Here is a 23239-nt window from a genome sequence, read left to right as displayed (position 1 = left end):
CACTTGGTGGGTGGGCCAGGCCTAATTAGAAATAAAGCGCAGCTGGGGGATTGCTGGGGGAGCCCATTTGCGGAGAGAAGACATGGAGTAAAGGAGGAGGGAAGTGCCTGAGAGGGAGAAAGGGAAAAAGACCTGATAGGTTTCTCCAAAGAGGAGCTGGAAGCCTGACTCAGAGCCCTAACAAGCTTTATCCTGAGTAGGGGAGGAGTGTGCCCAGCCCCTGGATTGGGGGATAGATCGAACTAGGGAGCAAAAACAGAGGTATTGTTGTGCTGAGGTGACTGCCTGCAGAGCCCAGCAGGATGAAGGTTTGGTTTGTATACATTTTTATTGGACTTTGATAAAGGTGTCTGTGGCCCCAAAAGGGACTGGGTCTGGCTGGAAGGCCGGGACACCCCTATGGCCAGAGTAGGCCAAAAGAAGGGGAGCGAGTGGGGTGGAACTGAGGCATAAGTTGCTGCAGCCAGTGAGGAGTGGATGTGCTGGGGCGGCAGCTTTGCCACACCTCTCTATTCCATTGATAACAGAAGTATAAGGTTAGTGGGCACTTATCTTTTGTTGAATGCTAAAACCTGTGTTACTTTTGAAAGCCAGCCCTTTGGAGTGAGGAACAGTAACCCATCATGAATGGTAGCCATTGGTTCTACAGCTAATGATAGTGACATAAGTAGAATCTTCCCTTTGCTTGGCAAGGTCTGTTGTATGGTTTGAAATTTCTTACTTTTTGTACTGTCGCTTGGAGAAATTACTCTTTTCCTTTCACTCTGCAGCCTTTTCAGAAAAGACTGGGATTCCCCTGAAGTTGAAGGAAGCTACAAAAGTGGATGGGCTTATTTTCTGTGAAAACTGTTATCACGATGGTACCACAGAACAGTTTGTTCCTGAAGGGAAATTTTGCAGCCAGAAATGTGCACATCACATCAAAAACAAGTAGGTGCTATTATAAGGCATACACTCCAGGAATATGACATAAACGCAGCATAACGAGAGAGAGTATTGGGATAAAACAGTAGTGGGGTCAGGTGGGGTGAGAATGAGGCAACCTAATCTCTGAATTTTCTGACTTTAATTCTCCGTTATTCATATCTACTTATATTTTTGTCCAAAATATCTATAGAATATGAGAGCTCGAATTTTGTGTAATGCAAGTGTTGAAGACTTCGTTAGTTGCACAGAAAATATTGTCTTTTACTGTTGAACACAAACAGTGAAGAACTCCTCTCTAGTCTGCATGACTAGAGTATCAGTGTCAGACTCGCAGAATGTTTCATAATCACTAGAATTAGGATGCTCAGCGATTAGGTGGTTGCTGTGGTTAGTTAATTATATTTAAGTGCAAAAGCTACATTACATACGACAAACTCCAACCTGTGACAGTTCCTCAGTTCTTTCCATTTCAGCGGTGCACTAATGCAGCTCATCACATCACAAAAGAAGATTTCTGATTACATGCTCATTGTGAATTGTACATTTCACTAGGGCAATTTGACATCTATGTTCTAAAGCATTTTTCCTCATTTTTAAGTAATTGCTTCAAAGCTGTCTGTTTTTGGTTGCTTGACTGATAATTTATGCCGTTACATATCAGCTTATTCCAATTGGATTTGTCAGTCATAATAATTACTAGTTCTTTCTTTTCTTTAAACTGCCCTGCAGTCTTAAGCATTTCAAAAGAATTGCTTCTTTATGAGTTTTGATGCCAGGCGGGAAAGACAAATTGTTTTAAACATGCAGAATCTGTTCAGTATAGGCTGACAACTTTCCTTTTGCAATTACTGTTGTATGTCTTCTGTGTTAACTTTTTTGACAGCTGTCATTTTCAGTAGTAGCTCTAAGAATATATTTTGAATGATACCCAGGGACCTACAAACATTTGGCTTTTCTTATCATTCCCTATCATTCAGGGTAGTTGCCTTTTTCCTAATTCTTCCACTTAAGTTCATGGAAGCAAGAGTTGAATTGTTGTAGGTTCTTATGTCACCATGTTTTTTCTCATGACAGAGAACCAAAGGAGGATAAAGATGGTGTGGAATGCAATGAGGAAGATGATTCTAAAGGGACTAGGAAAAGAAAAACAAAATTACCCCTGAAAGAAGAGTGCAAAGAAGATGGAGAAGACAAAAAAGAGAAGGATGAAACTGTTAGTATGCTTCATAAACCCAATCCCGCAGTTAGCTTCAGCAGGAGTTTTGCCTTACATAGGGGAGCATTTAACCTAATTTGGTTAACCAGTGTGCACTTTTATAGCATCATAGTGGATCTTGCAACGTCTCAGCTGCGCACCTGTTTCTGATGTTTCAATTTTTATATTCTTTCTAGAGTGCGGTGCACTCTGGGGTGAATAGCTCCAACATAGCCAAAATTTCAGTTGAATAATAGATTCCTCCGTTATACATTTAACTATGCATAATTAGCAATTGAGCTATCACTTTTCTGTTGTCCCCCTTTCCCCCTTTTCTTAGAAAGAAACAAAAAAAGGAAATTAAATGAATGGAAGGTGCTTAAGACAGTGTTGTTGGAACATTAAGCACAGAAAAATAAGGAAATTAGAATATACAGTTTCTAAAACAATCGTTACTTGCATTGCACATAAACTGATGCATGGAAATTAATAGCTTGTTTGCAAGAGAATCATATTACAATTATGGGAAACATAACTTTGATTTTCTTGATCTTTATTAAATGCAAAAACTATGGAAGAATATTGCTCTGATGTCTGTCTTTTCATTTAACAGGATTTTCTTTGATCCAATTGTGGCTAGTTTTTATTTTCATCATTATATGAGTAGGAGAAGGTGAATCTCAAACACTTTTGGTTCTTTCTTTGAGTACTGGCTTATGACTAGCAATGAGCTTGCACCTCCATAGAAAATTATGCAGATATTAAAGTCTAGTAGCAACTCCAGGGTGAAAAAGATTAGAAATTTGGCCAAAATCATCCATGGTGTAATATATCAGGAATGAATTTGGCTCATTGTGTTCAGGAAATGATCCAGATAATTAAAAAAAAAAATTCTGCAGAAAGCCAGTTTGCGAAATTGTATTTAGTGTAGATAAAGAAATAACCAGTATGTTAATTTACAGAGTTCCCTGAACTAGTCTCTCTATTTTGATCTCTTCAAAATGAACGTATTTTTGCTTAAAGCCATAGCAGTTTTTCACATCTCTTTGATTGCCTTGTCACTTTTTTAATTTGCATCATGTCACTATCTTCTTGGTAGTCTCATTGTCTTTGACCTATTTTAGCTATGCTTTAATACTGCCTTTGGTTTCTAGATACTCGACTGCATTGTTGTGGTGCAGTTCTTACTATGCTCTGTCGCTGTTGTTTCCAGGCATGAGTAAAATAACTCCCACAGCTTTCTGGCCTTCAGGAGAGCACATGGGTCTCTACTAGGGTTAGGCCTGCTTGCTCTGTAATAGAAATTTATCCGGCTCTGGTTTATAGTGACAGTTGTTACTTATAATTATTTGCTGACATTTAGGAGAAACATTTCTTCTATGCGTGGCATATCTTTTCTTGATACCAGCACAATTATTTATTTTTGATACAGAAGAAGCAGAATGTAAAAGGGGTGTGTGTGTGGGGGGGAGGGGGTTGATTTTTGCCTTTGCCCAGGGTGCCACATGTGCTGTAGCTGATTATAAACCTCCAGCTAGCTGCCTCTTTACATGTGTATTTTCTGAATTCCGTTGGATGTACATGCCAGAAACTGTCACTGGTCTAACTTTATGTATTATGAAACGTTGTTTGGAGCATTTATTGTCGTAGTAAAAATGAAAATTATATAAAATGTAATATAAAGTAGTAGAACAGCCGTCATAAGCATAGTATGTCATATGGCCTACTATTTGATGCTGTCTTATTTATGTTAATATATGTTATGATTTGGAGGTAAATTTTTGTTTCCCTTTTAGAGTTAAAGTTCTTCTTACTTACAACCATTCTGCTAACGACAATCAAGAAAATCTTTATACCTTGCAATAGCAGAGGGAGAGACTTGGAGTTATGGAATAGTCAAAGGCAGAAACTGCTTGGATTATGGGAGGGAAATATGCAATTGTCCATATGACATTCTTATGGGAAAAACTTAGGAGGCGGCTTCATTGCCTTCCTACTGCAGCATTCTCTCAAATGAATCCATGAACTGCGTGGGGCATTAGCAAAACTATTGATGCACAAATAATAAGTAAAAAGGAGCTGTGTCAGTTTACATTTCATAAGGAACTTTGGCGGGGGGGGGGGGAGTAGTTTGACATATGGACAAGGCTAAAATTGTTAGAGGAAAAACTATGTATTTATTTATTTTTGAAGAGGTGAGAACAGTTGAGAATGCCAGCTGGCTCCAGCTCAATCAGCCTCTGAAGGGTCTGTGATCTGGAATCTCCACAGCTCAGACCATGATAACTGATTTTAAAGAGTTTGAGTTCCAGAGTGTGAAGGTCCTTTGAATTGTCCATAGCGCTTAGTGTTTGCTGGGACTATTCCTTTATTTTATTTTTTTATTTATCATTAGAAATGTACAGCTTGAAGTTTGATATTCTAGAGCAACAACAATAAGTGTTTTTAAAAACGTAAGAACCATGGATATGTTCTTTTAGCTTGAATTGGCTACAAAACTAATAAAATTATTAAATTCCTAAATTTTGTAATCTAGGAGGAGAAGCATGAAGGGAGGATACTGAGAGTCTCTCAGAGAGCCAGAAGAAAAAGAAAAGGTGATATGGCCATTTTAAAGCAACGTAAGTTGAAATATGCGGGGGGCGGGGGGAATTCAGAAGCGTCATTTGTTTATGTATGCAGCAAGGGGAGATCATGTACTGTCTATGGAGAACTACGATTTTTATAGCACTGGATTTATAGTCTCTAATTCTACCATTTACATACTTTATAACAATTATGATATTTTTTAGTGGATTAAAGGTAATCTTGAGGAAAGTAGCCAACACTTGGAGCCTGATTCTCTTCTACACTAAGGTAATATCTACACTGCAATGTAAGCCCAGGTTTAGTGGGACTTGAGTCAGCTGACCCATGTTAGGGCACCTTGGGCTTGAACGTCTGTGTTGTATTTTAACCCTATGTTTCTAACCTGTGCTCAAACCTAGGGCTCTGACATCCACACTGCAGTGCACAGACTCGATTCAAAGTAACCATGTTGCAGAGTTCCTAGCATCCCCTCCCCTGTGAGAGAGGCCGCTCTAGTCCTAGGACTGTGGTGCACTGTGGGGAAAACTTCACTGCCTGCCCTGGACATTATTAGGAAGCAGCTTGCTTTGAAAAATTCTTGATCAGTTTGTTCTCCATTGCAAACCCAGGGACCTTTCTGATAGTGTCCTTGGAAATCAGTGATCAGAAGAGAATGGGTTAACGCTGACCTGAGCTGGGTAGATTGCAGATTGGTGGGATAGAGAGGATTAAGGAACTTGTCCCATGGAATTGTGAGATACTTCTGTTTGACTCCCGGGACCCGTGTCAAGCAGAGCTGTGTCTACGCTGCAAAGCAATAGGGTCTCGGCTTAACTCGAGCTCAGACCCTCCAACCCTGCAGGGTCCTGGGACCCTGGGTCCAAGCCCTTGGCTATTGCAATTGCAGCATAGCTGCAAGGGAAGCTAGGCTTGAGCCTGAGCTCAGGCGCGGGCTTACGTTGCCATGTAGACATAACCTAAGAGCTCTTTACATGACTTTGGCAATGTGAAGGTGCTTGTAGTAGGCAACAATGTAATGCATTTTAAGGCTCCTTCGTGCCGCCGAAGTGGTGTAAAGGGGCCTTAGTGTAAATGAGAAGCAGACCTGTTGATTTGCTGGATAAATAGGATTGCTCCTTTCACTTTTACAGCCATTCAAGGATGTGCATTTAGCAGAAGTAACAGTTTACTTTTGCGTCTTCTGGGAGTAATTTCATAACTACAATATGTGTAGGCTTGGCAGAATTTGATTTTTATTTTTTATAATTTTGATGGATAATTCTTTTAAAGCATTTTTTTCATTTTTATTTAGTTAATTTTTCACAATTGTGAAAATTTATGGGGGGGATCAGATAACAATGCAGTCAGACAATTATTTAATGACAGTAGACAGTGAGATTTAAAAAGTTATAAACGTATAACCATTAAAACACAGGTTTCAGAGTAGCAGCCCTGTTAGTCTGTATCCACAAAAAGAACAGGAGTCCTTATGGCACCTTAGAGACTTAACAAATTTATTTGAGCATAAGCTTTCATGGGCTACAAAACACAAATTGTCAACATCATATGTCAAAATATGCAAAGTAAATATCCTTAAATCAAACTAAGAAGTTCTCAGTCAGCATTTTTCTTATTTTGCCTATCTACAAATTTCGATTTTCAGTTGAAATATCTTTTTTTTGTTGTGTAGATATACAGATAAATTGATGTCTACTGACATTTACTGATAAAAATCTAATCCTTCCAAGTCTAAGTATGTGCACGAATTTAGATGCATTTATGGAAATGTTTAGGAATAATTGCTACAATCAGTCCAAAGGGTCGTATTCCACTCAAAGCAGCACAATAAAATATTTTTAAATGAGTGCAGTCATTTCAGTCCATTAATATGGTAGATATTTGTAGGAAAATCAGCAGAATCAGCAGTTATTGTATATCAGTGATGCACCACCAGAAACCTGCAAAAGGCCCTTCAAGGTAATTCTTGTGATAGACTGTGAGCTCATACTGAATGAGCCTCCATTAGCAGCAGCTGCCTGGCCCCTAACAAAGAGGGAGCCTAAAGTAGCTCAGCTACACATCAGGGAGCTGAGCCATGCAAACGAACTAAAGCACCTGGAGTGCAGAAGAGCCATCGTTGACACAACTGTAATTTACTGATGAAGTTTAAGTGGTGTTTATGCAGACATTTTGTTCCAAAGCTGAGACTGTGTGATTGGTATGATAAAGGAACTCTGGTTTGCTGATGGAAATGCTACTGTTCACTGGCAGAATGATCTGTACACATTTCTATAGTTTATTTAATGGAAGTGTGGTTTCAGCAAAAGGATTTTGAATAAAGGTTCTGATTTTTAGATTCAGAAGCAAGAATTTTAATCTATGTTATTGTTAGATAACACATCTAGAGATCTAAGTTCAAATATGGCTTAAATCATGAAATGAGCAAATGAACAAAATCGAGTTTATATTAGTCCCAAATAGTTTCTGTACTCCCAACACTTATACATAATTGGGGGTATTACTTGTTTTCTTCAGGAGGAGCCCAGAACAGATGTAGATGATGCAGATCTAAATTATATAAATGTTAAAATAATTAGATGATTGATGATACTAGTTATTTCTGTTGTGGTAGTGCCCAGTCAGGATTAGGACAGTGAGTTTACAATCTAAAATGACAAGCTGTATATGCTGCAAGGATGAAGAAGGCAAAGGTCAGAAGTGAGGTGCCAATTATATGACAAAGCTTGTGAGGCATCTGTCTTCAAAGTTCCTGGGTTTTGCTATGCTGTTAATTTCTTGCTTCCCCTTCGAGTGATTGCCCACATATATCTTGTCCGCTGTTGGTGCACAAGCTCCCAGTGCCCTCAAGCCAGAGACTTTTGGTCATTGGTACCTACTCGGCAGCACTTGCACCCTGAGCATCCTCATGCCTCCAACTGAGGATATAAAGGGCAGGCCCATTCCAGCCCGCTCCCCAGTTCCTTCTTAACCACACATGGCTGTGAGTCAGAGCTTGCAACGACTGCTGTGTTGCTTCACTGTTGTATTCTTGTCAGGGTAAATAGTAGTTAGTCTTGTCTGTAAATAGTACTTAGTAATTAATAAGGCCGTTAGTAGAGTAGTAGTTTTTGAATAGATTTTTTGTATTAAGTTCTGAGATATTAAATACATGTATATTACAAAATAGAAATTTGAAACACACATCATTTTTTTCTTTTGATTTTGCTTTCTTTGAGAAGTCAGCAATTCAGTCATTTTGCCAAAATATTTATTTTAACACTGTATGTTTCTTCACAGCTTTATATTCTAAAGGAAAGAAACCATGGTGCTGGGCTTCATATTTGGAGGAAGAAAAGGCTATAGCAGCACCTACTAAGCTTTTTAAAGAGGTATGTTTTCTTCTGAAACCCAAGTTAATTATCCATTAGCATGACATTTGTAAGGTAGAATAAGCAGACTAGAAAAAGACTTTTGTAAGTTCTTGGTTTGCTCTAAAGGAAGTCTGTCAATGATTAAAGTAACAGATTTCCATAAATAATCATGAAGAGTGTGTGGATGATAGGTCACATTTTGCCCAGCTTTTCTCAGTGAATTAATAACTCACAAATCTGACAGAGCTAAAGTTCTGATCCAGACCCTCCTTTTCTCATGTCTTGACTTCTGCAGTCTCTTCATTTTGGGCTTTCCAAATGCTGCCTTGTTCTCCTTACATCCATTCACAAGTCTGTTACAAAGATCATCTTCCTGGCTTGTTGCTCTGACTTTGCAACCCCCCAGTGACTCCCCCTTTTTCACTGCATCAAACACAACATGGCTTCATCTTGCTGGGTGCCGAAATATCAACTTCTGCTTCTCCTTTGCCAACTATGCTGACCTTTGTCACCCATCTGTCCAGTTTCCCATCAAACAACTTAGTGCTTTCTCCCGTGGCATCCATTTTTGCATGGAAGGAAGTTCCCAATAAAAATCCACAAAGCCAGTACATTGTCCTCCTTCAGATCCCTCTTTAAAACTCACCTCTAGTCGTGGTGCTTGCAAAACACTTGACAATGTCTAGGCAGCTGGTAAACTGTGATTGCGGCTGCTGCTTATTCTAATCATAATTGTCTGACTGTTACCTTGTACTACCCTATCTGTTTTTTGCATCCACCTTTTGGCATTTTTTCTAAACTTAAACTGTAAGCTGTTTGGGATAGGAAAAGTGTGTGTCTGTGAGAGAGAAAAGAGTTGTACCCCTGCAATATTTTTTTTCCTTTTTTCTTGTATTTGATTAGGGAAAGCCAGAATATCCTGCTGTTCAGTACTTTAATCAACTTTTCTGTAGATACTTTTTCTAAGCTCTAACTTCAACAAGTAGCGGTTGCTCTGGTAAAATGAAATAACTGACTCTCTTATTTTATACTTCTAACTCTCCTGTATTATGACCCCACTTCAGTTTTTTTCTCTTTTTTTATTCCTTCTCACATCGCATGCGATTGTCAAAACAGTGTCTCTACTGCATGAACCTCTATATTCTTTTCACTCTCTATGCTGGCGTCCTTGTGCCCAAAAAAATCTTTAAATGTTTGTGACAAAGGTAATGTAAATATAGTAAGCCCAATGCAATTGTATCTTAGGTGATCTATGATATAATTACAATCATGCACAACATTTTAAACGTTAGCTGTTACTGTGGTGCAACAGGAGCTGACCCGTAGTTAAAGTTGTTAAGAGTTTCAATTTGATAGTGGATGAATATCTTGTGACTTGGAGTTTTAGTAACACAAAAAATGGATTATAATTCTTGGCTAACTCCAGAATTTTTGAAGTATTGGCTATACAATTTGAAATTTTGGAAAGTTTATAACAACTATGGAAAAATTGGTGTTTGGTGAATTATTTGGGGAAGGGTGTTTCTCACCTTTCTTCCCCCTTTACAAGAAATCTAAGCCATTCTGGGTATGTCTACACTGCAGCTAGGAGCAATCCTCCCAGCCTGGGTAGACAGACTCACACTAGTAGGGGTATTGGGCTGGATGTTGGACTCTGAAGCCTGGTGGGACAGGTGGGCTTCAGAGCCTTAATTTCTGCCTGAGCTGGAACGTCCTCATTGATATTTTTAGTGAACTAGCTCGAGCCCTGCTTGTGTGTATCTGTCTACTCAGGCTGGGAGGCTCCCAGCTCCAGTGTGGACTTACACTTTGGGGCCTGTCCTTCGAGCATGTTGTTACCCCTTATATGCTGCTTCCTAGAATATCAGTTATACATCAGGATTGTTTGCTTATTGAGTATTTCGTAATTCTTTAATCATAGTGACTAAATATGTGCGCTAAGATAAACGTATCAAATTTAAATCTGATGAATAAAAAAAATGCCACTTATACTGCTTTTTGGTACCTCTTGGAGGTAAGTACCCCATCTACATGAAATTTGCACTTTAACACAAAACCTAAACAGTGACCTCATTGGTGATTTAAGGCAAAATAACTTCCCAAATGCATGAAATGTATGACAGTCAGATGTACTGTTATGTTGATATAACTAATATAAAAGTGTGTGAGGTTTAGTGTTTCCCCAGCTTCATCAAACTTATTTTGTATGTATTGCTTTTGGGTGTCTGTTAGAGATGGAAGGGAGATCCTTATGGAGCACTGAAGAGTGTTATTGAATACCATGTTGTAGGCAGTATGGAGGTGGAAAGGAATTCACTAATATTTCCTCTTCTTATTTCCCTACTTTTAAGGTTTTGGGCACATGGGTGTATCATGCTGTAACGCTGTCATTAAAGCATAGCTTTTATTTGTCAGTACATACAGCATGTAATATTTTCTTAAGATTCAGAAAGAAGAATTAAAAAGAAAAGTGTATGATCTGATCATAGGTTATATCTTTTAATGGAAAAAGCCTGTGTTTACTAGAGGAATGATTTGGGCATTGATTATTAGTTTCTATGACAATTTTTGATGAAGCTTTAATGGTACATCTTGAGATAAAAAACAGAATGTGGTTAAAGATGAGCTATCAAGCAATACTAAAATGTTTTTGATTGTACACTTTACTGCTTTGTGATTAATTACAATCATGGTGTATGTCTATGCTGGCACATAAAATGTCATTTCCAACTCAAGGAGATGTACCCACACTAGATAGAGCTAGTGCATTAAAGGTAGAAGTGGAGCTATGGATGTGAGAGTAGCAGGGTGGGCTGGATGCCCCGAGTATGATCCTACCTATGTGCTTGGGCAGCTAGCTCATCATGCCATGGCGGCTGCTTTTCTGTTTGTAGCACACTTGCTTGATCAGAGCTATACTGGAGCTGCAAGGTGTAAATCCCAACTCGAGTAGAAATACCTATGTCCTAACCCATTGTAGAAAGGAATATTGTTGGGGCATGACCCTAATTTTAAATGTTAAAACCCTTCCCCACTTTTTAAATTTTTTGTTGACCACTGACTGTGTGTCATACAGCACTGAATGCAAAAGAAATACTTTACTTACCTGAGTAGCTTAAAATCTTAATGGTTTACAAAAGATGGTGTTAGAGTTTCACTCTCTTGCTTTATTTTATTAATATTTTTCTGCTTTTTTTCTTTAAATTAAAGTATTAAGGACTGATGACTTTGACTTCTAACTTTGTCTGGAGCACAGAGAACATGATATAATAGGCAGCCAGTACCTGACTCCCTAAGACGCCCTTTCTGCCCTCTTCCCTTTATTGAAGGCTGCAGCATAGGCTTCATCCTCATGTAATCTCATGGTCTCAGTCCTCTATTGATTGCCAGAATCCTCCTGGAAAAAGAGGCTAGTCAGAGCCCAATATTTTCTCTCTACTGTACACAGCAAAGGGAGTATTACCATGTGAGAGGCCATTTTTATATATGAAGGCTGTTCTGTATTTGCTTTGTGGCTCATCTTTGTGGCCTGAGATGTAGAAACTAAAAGGCATTTCAGAGTATTTTATCTGATCATCCCATGAATGGTGATTGCCAAGAAGGTGTCACTGTACAAAATAAGTAATTAACCTTACAGTACTGTATTTTTAATTAGAAAGTAATTTAAAAAGTTGATGAAACACAGCGTTTTCTACAGTTCTGAGGTGCTTTCCCGGTTGCTCCTCCTAACAGATTTTTTTCTGCATTTTAAAGTCTTTAATGATGGCACTATCAGACAGTTTTTTCCACGGCTTGCTAAGTTCTGTTTTCCATTATATGATTTTAAAAGCTTGAAATTTACCCAAATATACTTGAGACTTCATTTTGAGCAGATGCCTGCATAAGGATAAGTAATAACAATCGTGTTTTGCACTACACAAGTGTTTTAACTTTCTTTTGAAGTATTTCTTTTGAAATATTGAAACTGTTTTTGTTCATTCCAGTATCAGTCCTTCCCATATGGCAAAAATGGATTCAAAGTAGGAATGAAACTGGAAGGAGTGGATCCTGAACACCAGTCAATGTACTGCATTCTCACTGTGGCTGAGGTAAGCACCAGGACTGTACCTGAATGAAGTGTGAGGCTGAGAATAGAAGTGTATTAAGAATACAGTAAATACTATACTGGAACTGTGCTCTGTTTAGTGCTGCATTTAGCACTAAAATTACATCTTCCTCTGACAGATTCTTCAGAGGAAGATGTAAACTATTGTTAGGCATTTAATTGCCTAATGCTATACCATGTGGAATATTTTTATTAAATTGTACCAGAAATCATATTAAAAACAATATCCAAATATCAAGGAACAATTACACATGTTCATGGATATGAATACATAATATTTTAGTGTTATGGTGATACATAAGTATCTGTATAATTCTGTAATTTTGGAGAAATCTATATTTAAAAGGGAAAATATAAAGAACATAAAGATGCATGAAAATTGATAGCCCTTGAATTTATTCCAACTACAGATGCTATGCTTATTCATAACATTATCTAATCATTTTTCTATTTTATTGAACCGTAGCTTCAAGTTCCACAGACTAATTTTACACTACAGGTTTAATTCTGCCACCTTTACTTACATTGGGTAGTATCTAACTCTGTGAATAGTTCTATGGATTTTAATTGTGTGATTTAAGAGAGACAGAATTCTCTCTCTCTTTCTTTTTTTTAATTCCTTAAGTTGGGAAATGGGGAAACAGGAACGCCTGATATTCATTGTTGTGTACTGTAATTATTTTGTACCACTATGATTATATGTCCATAGTCCTAGTTTAGTTTAGTTCTTTTTTTATTTTTTATTTTCCCCATTTCTGAACCCCTCCACAGCTAATCACATCCTCCTTCTGAAAATGTCGATTTCTGACATGTCTTCTGCTGTACTTGCTGATGTCAAAGATCAGTATAACCAAGGCCTTAAGTCCTCTGTAGTAAGCTGGACCTAAATTCTGTGGCAAAGTGCCCTGAGTACTGTGAAATTCTAATGTGGCAAACTGAAAATTCTTTCAGTTTGAGTTACATTTAAGTTATGGCAAGTTTGAGTAAATTAAATATGAAAAAGAATAGTGCAATGAGTACATTAATTCCTTTTTGTTGCTTATTTTGATACTAAATTTGATTTATTTTAAGCCATCCCTAAATTCTCAATATGCTTGGTTTGTCTTTTGACAAATTGACTGCCTTGTAGAAGATATCCTGGGGAAGCGGGATGCTTTGACAGCTGGTTATAGGATAGTAGTGGCATTTGGCACCCAGAAAAGTGTGGGAGATGGTATGGACATTTAGCACGTAGGAGACTTCAGCAGTGAAGAGGAGCTGCATTTCCTCTTTCCCTCTTAGGCACTAAGGTGACTTTTTTTTATTGCGGAATAGGGTCCTTTGGGATCTCCCCTTTCACATTTACACTTCTTCTTACATAATGACCCTCATTATCTCCTTTTTATAATGACCTGTCCTTCAAAAGAGGTTGTCTAGACATATCTCTCAGGTTTCTATTTTCTTTTAGTACTATGTTAAGTGTCACTCATACTCTGAATGAATAATAATACTATTATTATTAGCACTTCTACAGGGGTTTTCATCACAGAGGTGCTCAGATCTGTTGCAGTCTTGCTTTTTGTTCTTCCCTTTATTAAACTGCATTACAGTATTTTTATATTATTGGCATGAACAAAAATAAAAAGTTGGTTGGATGCACATTGAATATATTTAGGTACAGAGACTATTATGCTCAAGTGTACTTTTACTAAGTTGTACACTTTGCAAACTGTTGTTTTTAGGTTTTAGGCTACAGGATACGCCTCCATTTTGATGAATACTTGGATTGTTACGACTTCTGGGTGAATGCTGATTCTTCAGACATTCATCCAGCTGGATGGTGTGAGAAAACAGGTCACAAACTTCACCCCCCAAAAGGTATTGTCTGACTTTCAATTTAAAGATTTGTTTATCTTTCACACAGTTGCTCGTGCTTTTTTTTTTTTAAATGACCTGGTTTGTATTCCAAATCACAATACAATAAGGGCAGTCCACCTGTTCATTTCTCTTTTGCTTCCATCTTACGACTGTAGATAATTAGCTTCGTGAGCTGATAGCTGTCATTGTGCAAAGGTGGAAGAAAGGTAAATGCAAAGCATTAATGGATCCCGTGGAGCCAGATGAAAGAACAAAGAGACAAAGGGAAGGAAAGACTCTGCTTTTGTGTAAAACTATGAGAGACACTAAAAAGCAAAATGATCAGAATAGTTATTCAAAGGGTACCGTCAAGAGAACATGATGGGAGGACGAAGAGACCAAACTAGCCGTAAAATAAAAGCAAAACACACAGGCTGCAATGGAATACTAGCATCTTTATTGCCTTGTACACTTTAAAGGCCTTGAACTTGTAAGCCCTTTAATAACTTACAATGGGTTGCCCAAAATGAGGGCTGAAGGCCAACTATGTGTCTTTTAAATATGCCCCATGGCTAGCCATTATTATTTTGTTATTTATAAATCACCATCAGTGTACATGGAGCTGTACAGACAAATAAAGATAGTGTCCCTGCCCCGAGGAGAGCGTCTGAGATAAAGACTATGAGAGGTGACAGATCTTGGTGGGGAAATAAAGTATAAGGGTATCAGTCTGCAAAATAACAACATGCAGTATTTTATCTGTGATGTGTACTGGTTGAAAATGTGCCTTATTCATTTGCTTATTTATTTTGATTTTAAATATCTAATTATTTTAAAATGGGAGGTGGAGGCTAGTCATGTATCCTCACGAGGCAGAATGCCTTCAATCACTTCTCTGGTGCAGCTGCACTCCACACTGCCTTCCAACAATGCAACTTCTATGCTCTTTGGTTGTAATGTAGCCCGGAACAGTTAGTTCCAATAAATGACCAATTTTACACAATCTATTTATAATATTTCCCAAAAGCCATTCCTCCCTGCCCCTATCCTCTTGGAGTCATGGATTTCATGTGCTGAATGAATAGGTAGTTACATATCCAGTTGTTCAAATACTGTTGTTGTTGTTGTTGTTGTTCTGGCAGTATTCACTAGGTTTTGTACTCAGTGGTGAGGTTTTGTCAGCTTGTCCCTTATAAATCCCTGGTTTTGGAGGCTTATTCATTTCTTAGTCATAAAATACTGCTGCTGGAGGAGAGCTGCTATACAAGATCTCATCATCTGAGTCATTTTTTTCCTGAAAAGTCATAAAAGTCATTTGTGGGGAAAATTTGTTCAGGTATTTTTTTGTCAGTTTTTATATTGGTGTACCATGAAATGGTTTTTATTTTATTTTTTTAATTATTTTTGCACTGCTCTTAAGGCCTCGTGGTGGCTTTTAACTGGGGAAAACTGCATGCTATCATTAACACCCCTCTGTATAACTACATCTATTAGAAGGGGTTCATCAATATACAGTGCAGTGTGGTTCTGCTGTCCCCAAGACATCCCAGCTCTTTGGGATAACAGGGATTGTGCTACTGCACTTCTCTTCAGGGCTAGCAAATACATTCTGGGCTCTTCCCTTGGGCTGGCTTGCTTCATTCTATCCTAGGATTGCTTCTCTTCCTTGTCATATGGTCCATTGGATCTCTTCTGTTCCTGGCCAGATGAGTTCACTCCTTTCCAAATCTTCTCCTGAATAAGACTGTTAACTTATTCCCTATCTTATCCTTAATTCTGATATGCTCTTACTTCCCTGTAAGAGTTTGCCCTACTTCACAGCAGTTGCTAGGCTGAGCTTAGCTTCCAGTGCAGCTGTGGAGGGAGTAATTATTCCCCATTCACAAGGGAGCTGAGTGTGCTGCTTCAGTAGCACTGATGGCCTCTGCTGGCTCTGGTAGCAAAGGAACATGACATGAAATTGAACCTGCACCATTTCAGATGATGGTGTAGATCTAATGCATGTTTCCAAAGGAGTTGAGAAGGTTGTTACTGCAGTCGCCTTGTAGGGTCTCTCTGTGTCAGTGACAGTAGCTCCCATAATACAAAAAAGTACAATAACCCCTTTCTGGAATATGAAGAGACCCAGATAAAAGGGCTCCCTTTTTTTTTCCTGAGGTGAAAGAGATCCTCATGAGGCTTGATTTACACTAGTTTTATTGCTGCATAATTCTGTTGACTTCAGTGGAGGTACTTCTGATTTATACTGGTGTGAGATCAGTTAAGTCCACAGCCTTGTCACAGTTTGAGTCAATGCTTTTGCTTACTGTGACAGGGTTGGGACTCACCACCGCAGCGCCTCCTGCTGGTTATCTCCGGGAATTAGCTCAGTCCAGTGGAGCGCCCTCTCCTGGTGGTGTCCCGCCCGTTGTCTCGCCCTTGGTTGCTCTCCAGCTCGTGGCGTCCTCTTCAGGATCACTGCCCTCCAGCAGTGCCCCCTTAGTCCCTCCACACCCCCTTCCGGTGTGTGTGTGTGATCAGCAGTCTTTCTACGCCCCAGCCACCGTGTCCAACCACACCCCCCTAATACCTCCTGTCAGGGATCTGGCGTAGTCTGTGATGGCCGCTCCCCACGGCCAATGGCCGGGTGTACTGCATGGGGCACAAGGGGGGACCTAGGCCCGTCCTCTACTCTGGGTCCCAGCCCAGGGACCCTCTGGCGGCAGCCTCGCTGTCCGCCTCTCCCCCATCTGTCCACTTCCCTGGGCTGCTTCCCCAAAGGCCCCTTGCACCCGGTAGGCCCTTCCCTTCAGGGCTTGCAGCCTGGCAGGCTACAGGCTAGAGCTCCCTTCTGCTCCCCCGAGCCTGGCCAGCACTGCGCTGTCCGCGGTGCTAGTCTCCCCGCTCTGAAGACAGACTTTCCCCTGTCAAAGGTCTGGGACAGACTGCCTGCTCCCTACCTGGCAGCCTTTATATAGGGCCAAGCTGAGCCCTGATTGGCTGTCTCCAATTTGGCTCTGATTGGCCCCTAGTAAGCCCTTTTATTGGCTGCTGGTCTGCGCAGGCGCACTGGCCTGCTGCAGCCTCCTCTAGCGTGGGGGTTGGGCAGATGCCCCACCACACTTACCTTAGCCCAGCCTTTCTTTGTTTGCTTTTTATGCCTTTCAGCTGGACTTCAGCTCCTGCAGCCACTTATAACCCTTCCATGTAGGATTCCATCCAAATTTTAGAAAACCTACCTTAATGAAAGCATCTAACCTTGCAGACCTTGGCTGCACCTGGACTTCCTGGGACTCAGGTGATCATAGTCATAGAGTTTAAGACTGGGAGCTGGGTTCCTGTGGCCTGCTGTCTTTGTTGCCATGGAGATGGAAGGCACACTGCAAAGACTGCCATAGACTGAGAATAAACTGTTCATTCTACTTTATTAAAGATACAAATATGCATCAGCAGACATAAATAATAGCATACCGCCCCACCCCAAAACGCACTCTACTCGGCCCTCCTCTGTATCCCAGGCCACCAACACCAGCCAGCACCCGTATACTAAACCCAACAACTGAAATTAGACCAAAGTGTTCCAGCCCCTGCAATGGTCTGAATATTATTAGATGAGAGAGACCCAGATCATCCTGGCAATATAGCTATTCTCCGTCAGATGGCAAACATGGAAAAATCATTTAAAAAAAACCACTTCTTTTTAATACATGCAGGAACTATCATAGAGATTCTTCCTATGATATGCCCCTGTCCTTAAGTACTATCAGCCAGGAGAGCCACTGACACTCCAGTGTGATGCATTGAAACAGCGATTGGGTGTAGCTTTTTTGCAGGAGCAGCCAGTCACTTATGCCAACACCTTTGGCTAAAGGAATGTGCGGTGAGGGGTCTGGGCATCTGTTTGTTTTCAGTGTTTATATTAAAATGTTTGTAAAATAGGGAAGATTCATCATGATCAGTGGAACTGGAGTCAGGGGGCCCATGTTCCTTGGAGGGATTGCTATTGATGGGACACCAAGAAAATAGGGAATGCATGAAGTTAAGTTGGAAGTAACTTAGAACATGGACAGAGCAGTGCCTAGGGTTTAACAGAGTTCCAGTTGTTCAGCTTAACCTGCATTCATCGTCACTCCTTTGTTACCAGATTTGTCCATTACTTTGGGGTATGCTCATTTATTCGGGTTACTCCTCTGGGGAAGGGGGTTCTGTAATCCTGTCAATGTACTGCTTGTGTCACTTGTGTTTACATATGGAGCTCTACTTCTCCCTTCTGCAAGTCCCCTCTCAATGGAGCTATCTTGCAGGACCTAGGGTCCCTAGGGCTGGGTTACTCCCACCCCAGAACCAGATGAACACCCACACACCCACATGTACATTAACGGAGCAAGTCTGAGCGGACCGGGTCAATCAGCACTGTCAAGCTGACCCCTTATATGTCTCTGGACTCACTGGGCTGGAGGAAGCAGCACTTTCAAGCTGTCTCTCCTTATATGCCCCTGGGCTCCATGGACTGGGTCAAGCAGCACTTTCAAGCTGTTACCCTTATGCGTCCCAAATTCAGCACATCCCTATCCCCACTCCCCCAACACAATTGTACTGGCAGTAACCTATTCGATGAGCAAACCCCGCAGTATTTTGGGCGCTGCAGGGATCTTTAGCTTAGGTAAAAGAAGCATTGCTGTAGAGTGAATGGGGGAAGCTAAAAGCACAAACGAGTAAAGTTCAGCAAGAGAGAGAGAAGCAACCAACTTAACCATAGAAGTTATTTATTGAATAATAGTAATAACTACACAAGGAGGACTAAACCAACATAACATACGTGATTAAAGGTTAATACCTCAGGTAGAAAGGTTTCAGAGTAGCAGCCGTGCTAGTCTGTATCCGCAAAAAGAACAGGAGTACTTGTGGCACCTTAGAGACTAACAAATTTATTAGAGCATAAGCTTTCGTGGACTACAGCCCACTTCTTCGGATGCATATAGAGTGGAATAAATATTGAGGATATCTTTATATTTATTCCACTCTATATGCATCCGAAGAAGTGGGCTGTAGTCCACGAAAGCTTATGCTCTAATAAATTTGTTAGTGTGTATATATATATACACACACACACATACAGAGAGCATAAACAGGTGGGAGTTGTCTTACCAACTCTGAGAGGCCAATTAAGTAAGAGAAAAAAAACTTTTGAAGTGATAATCAAGATAGCCCAGTACAGACAGTTTGATAAGAAGTGTGAGAATACTTACAAGGGGAGATAGATGCAATGTTTGTAATGGCTCAGCCATTCCCAGTCCTTATTCAATCCTGAGTTGATTGTGTTTAGTTTGCATATCAATTCCAGCTCAGCAGTCTCTCGTTGGAGTCTGTTTTTGAAGTTTTTCTGTTGTAAGATAGCCACCCGCAGGTCTGACATTGAATGACCAGACAGGTTAAAGTGTTCTCCCACTGGTTTTTGAGTATTATGATTCCTGATGTCAGATTTGTGTCCATTAATTCTTTTGCGTAGAGACTGTCTGGTTTGGCCAATGTACATGGCAGAGGGGCATTGCTGGCACATGATGGCATATATCACATTGATAGATGTGCAGGTGAATGAGCCCCTGATGGTATGGCTGATGTGATTAGGTCCTATGATGATGTCACTTGAATAGATATGTGGACAGAGTTGGCATCGGGCTTTGTTACAAGGATAGGTTCCTGGGTCAGTGGTTTTGTTCAGTGATGTGTGGTTGCTGGTGAGTATTTGCTTTAGGTTGGGGGGTTGTCTGTAAGCGAGGACAGGTCTATCTCCCAAGATCTGTGAGAGTAAAAGATCATCTTTCAGGATAGGTTGTAGATCTCCGATGATGTGCTGGAGAGGTTTTAGTTGGGGGCTGAAGGTGACAACTAGTGGTGTTCTGTTATTTTCTTTGTTGGGCCTGTCTTGTAGGAGGTGACTTCTGGGTACTCGTCTGGCTCTGTCAATCTGTTTTTTCACTTCAGCAGGTGGGTATTGTAGTTTTAAGAATGCTTGATAGAGATCTTGTAGTTGCTTGTCTCTATCTGAGGGATTGGAGCAAATGCAGTTGTATCTTAGAGCTTGGCTGTAGACAATGGATCGTGTGGTGTGTCCTGGATGGAAGCTGGAGGCATGTAGGTAAGTGTAGCGGTCAGTAGGTTTCCGGTATAGGGTGGTATTTATGTGACCATCGCTTATTAGCACAGTAGTGTCCAGGAAATGGATCGCTTGTGTGGATTGATCTAGGCTGAGGTTGATGGTGGGATGGAAATTATTGAAATCATGGTGAAATTCCTCAAGGGCTTCTTTTCCATGGGTCCAGATGATGAAGATGTCATCAATGTAGCGCAAGTAGAGTAGGGGCGTTAGGGGACGAGAGCTAAGGAAGCGTTGTTCTAAGTCAGCCATAAAAATGTTGGCATACTGTGGGGCCATGCGGGTACCCATAGCAGTGCCGCTGACTTGAAGGTATATATTGTCCCCAAATGTGAAATAGCTGTGGGTGAGGACAAAGTCACAAAGTTCAGCCACCAGGTTAGCTGTGACATTATCGGGGATACTGTTCCTGATAGCTTGTAGTCCATCTTTGTGTGGAATATTGGTGTAGAGGGCTTCTACGTCCATAGTGGCCAGGATGGTGTTTTCTGGAAGATCACCGATGGATTGTAGTTTCCTCAGGAAGTCAGTGGTGTCTCGAAGATAGCTGGGAGTGCTGGTAGAGTAGGGTCTGAGGAGAGAGTCCACATAACCAGACAAGCCTGATGTTAGGGTGCCAATGCCTGAGATGATGGGGCGTCCAGGATTTCCAGGTAGAAAGGAAAACAGAGGGAGAGAGAAAGGTGGGGGGGGTCTTACCCACTCCATGAGGCTTGAACTGGTCAGGGTTCCCAGATGATGATGGTAGCTGAGGGTTCTGAATGCTGGAGACAGGCAGAGCCCCCAGCAAGATCAGTCAAGAGATGGAGTTCCAGTGGAACTGATGCATAGTGTGGATCTAAGCATCAGAACCCTGACTAGAGGGTGAGTAGGGATTTTTGTAGAGAAATTACAATGGTTCAAGGGAGAACACTAGATTTGTTTATAGGTAAACTGATGACTCAAGGGTTTTCTTTAGACTAGACAATAGGAGCTGATCACTCTTGGCTATGGGTAGTGTTTTCTTCCAGGGAGCTCACAACGCAACTAAGCTGCTTCAGTATTTGGATATCAATTAAGGATTCATTACTAGAATTGGTCTGATAACTGCTAAGCTGGGTGTGTGTGCAGGCGTAGGTTCATTAGCATCTGGAGCAGAGATTCCCGGAATGCAGTGCTTCCCTGCTTTTTCTGGTCCCAGAATTCAGTGTGGTTCTCTGTTCTCCATTCTGTATGTAAATTGAGATGTCTTCCTGTCCCATCTTTCATGCAGATGAGGCTAGGGGAGTTGTCTTTGCTCTCCATTCTGTATGCTAATGGAGATGTCTTAATCTTGTCACCCTTGTCAGGAGGGGTTTAGGTGTGTCTCCCAATGCCCTTCACTGCTCTCTGCAAGTTTTCTTTTTCTGATGGGTTTTGGTTTAAGCAGAGGCTGGGGGGGGGCTAGGGGGGAGGGGGGTCTTTCATGAGTCTGGCTGGATACTGCACCCTGGTTCCCCAGGAACACAGAGGTGTCTGGTATCACTTTGCAAATGAAACAGGAAACACCCATTTTGAAAACTGTCAGGCATGGAGGGGCCCAACATGAAAATTCACAGCGAAGACAGAATTTCCCCGTTCTGATACTTTATTGTGAAAATTAAATTATGCAAAGGTGTAATATTTGTGTTATAAAACAAAATAAACCAGTGTTACTAAGCCAACCTAAATGAAAGCACCTAAGATAACAGTGTTTTAAAATTGTCTCATATATGCTATCACCCTTTTTAAAGACTATATTAAAACAATGTATGTGATATATTTGCAGATTTAAAATACATTTAGTAAGTATTAGCTCTAATAATGATGTAATTTCAAACAAACTTGGTAATGAAATTTCAGCAAGAGATGATTAAAAATAAGAAAATTCACATAACAAAAATGTTCAAATAATCACTGAGGGCTGAAAAGAAACCCGTAGAAAGAAGAAACATTTTAGATTATTACAAGTATTATAATAAGATATTGGAGTCTAGTTTTTAGTTAATGAGTTGGGCACTTTCTGGAGTACTGATGTCAGTTGTGTGTGTGTGTTGTCTGGCAAGTAATTAAGCCAGTGGCATTATTTATTAAGCACTATGGAGTACCCACTGTGGGAAAAATAAAGTCTTGTGTTTTTGTGGCCCCTCTGAGGGGGTAATTTGGTCAGCTGGTTTGCATATAGGAGTGCGCCTACAGCTCCTCTGCTTAATACAAGAGGCCCCCATGGACCCAGAGAAGTTATATTTGTTTTTTGCAGTTAATTTAATTTTAGCTAATATTTACAATTCAAACTGTGAGGGGAGGGGAGGTCTAAAAGGAAGAAGGGGCTGCTCAATAATTTTCTTACAGTGCTTCACAAAATAAGAGGGTCCCAAAAGATTAAACACAATTATTTTCTCCTGGTATGTTTTAAATAGCACTCAGAAGGGGAATATATTGTGTGGTAAATGATTGACAGTATGGTTAAGCTTGATTTATATATCTGTAACATCTATGCCGGGGGTCGTCAATATGAGGACCGTGGGCCAAATCCGAACCGCCAGATGCTTTTGAACAGACCCCAAAATCTTTTTATTTGCTTATCATCATTGTTATTTTTTAAATTATTGTCTTTGAAGTCTGGACCTTGACTATACTTTGATCAAGAAATGTGGACCTTAACAGAAAATAATTAACTACTCCTGACTTTTATGCAGTATCTTGAAATGGCTTTATACGACTATACAACAGGGAAACACAGGAAGATATGTAACTATGCATACTAGTAATCTTTGTTGCCTTTTTTTTTAGTGACCGGGAATATAAATAGTTAGACTTTTCCCATGAGTTACATTATTTTCTGTTAAATTTTCTTCTAAAAGAAACTGAGTGAAAAAGGGGAAATTATACTAAGCAATGTTTGTGGAAACTCAGAAGCAAAACAAAATAGCTGCATTCTTGAAAAAATGGTGGTTGTCCCTACTGATAAACAATGTTGAATGTTCATGTTCTGATAATTGCTTGTTTCCTTAAAACATTTTTCTTAGTATTGTTATTTATTTGTATTACAGTAATAGCTATTGACCTCAACCAAAACTTAGGCCTCATTGTACCAAAGTGGG

The 23239-nt window shown here is 40.2% G+C and overlaps 1 protein-coding gene across 4 annotated transcripts in view; it reads left to right on the top strand.

Annotated features, from left to right (window-relative positions):
• Nucleotides 1-23239, top strand: part of L3MBTL3 (L3MBTL histone methyl-lysine binding protein 3) — a 164156-nt gene that overhangs the window by 44902 nt on the left and 96015 nt on the right. For all 4 annotated transcript variants that reach the window (XM_054024215.1, XM_054024218.1, XM_054024216.1 and 1 more), the window contains 6 exons: nt 771-930; nt 2002-2140; nt 4659-4743; nt 7988-8079; nt 12045-12149; nt 13888-14023. In XM_054024215.1, coding sequence (XP_053880190.1) covers nt 771-930; nt 2002-2140; nt 4659-4743; nt 7988-8079; nt 12045-12149; nt 13888-14023 — 717 coding nt within the window. The remainder of the gene's footprint in view (nt 1-770; nt 931-2001; nt 2141-4658; nt 4744-7987; nt 8080-12044; nt 12150-13887; nt 14024-23239) is intronic.

The sequence above is a fragment of the Malaclemys terrapin genome, chromosome 3 (genome assembly GCF_027887155.1).
Source record: "Malaclemys terrapin pileata isolate rMalTer1 chromosome 3, rMalTer1.hap1, whole genome shotgun sequence".
Taxonomy (NCBI): Eukaryota; Metazoa; Chordata; order Testudines; family Emydidae; genus Malaclemys; species Malaclemys terrapin.
Note: the sequence above shows the minus strand (reverse complement) of the source record. Positions and strands in the feature narration are given on the sequence as shown.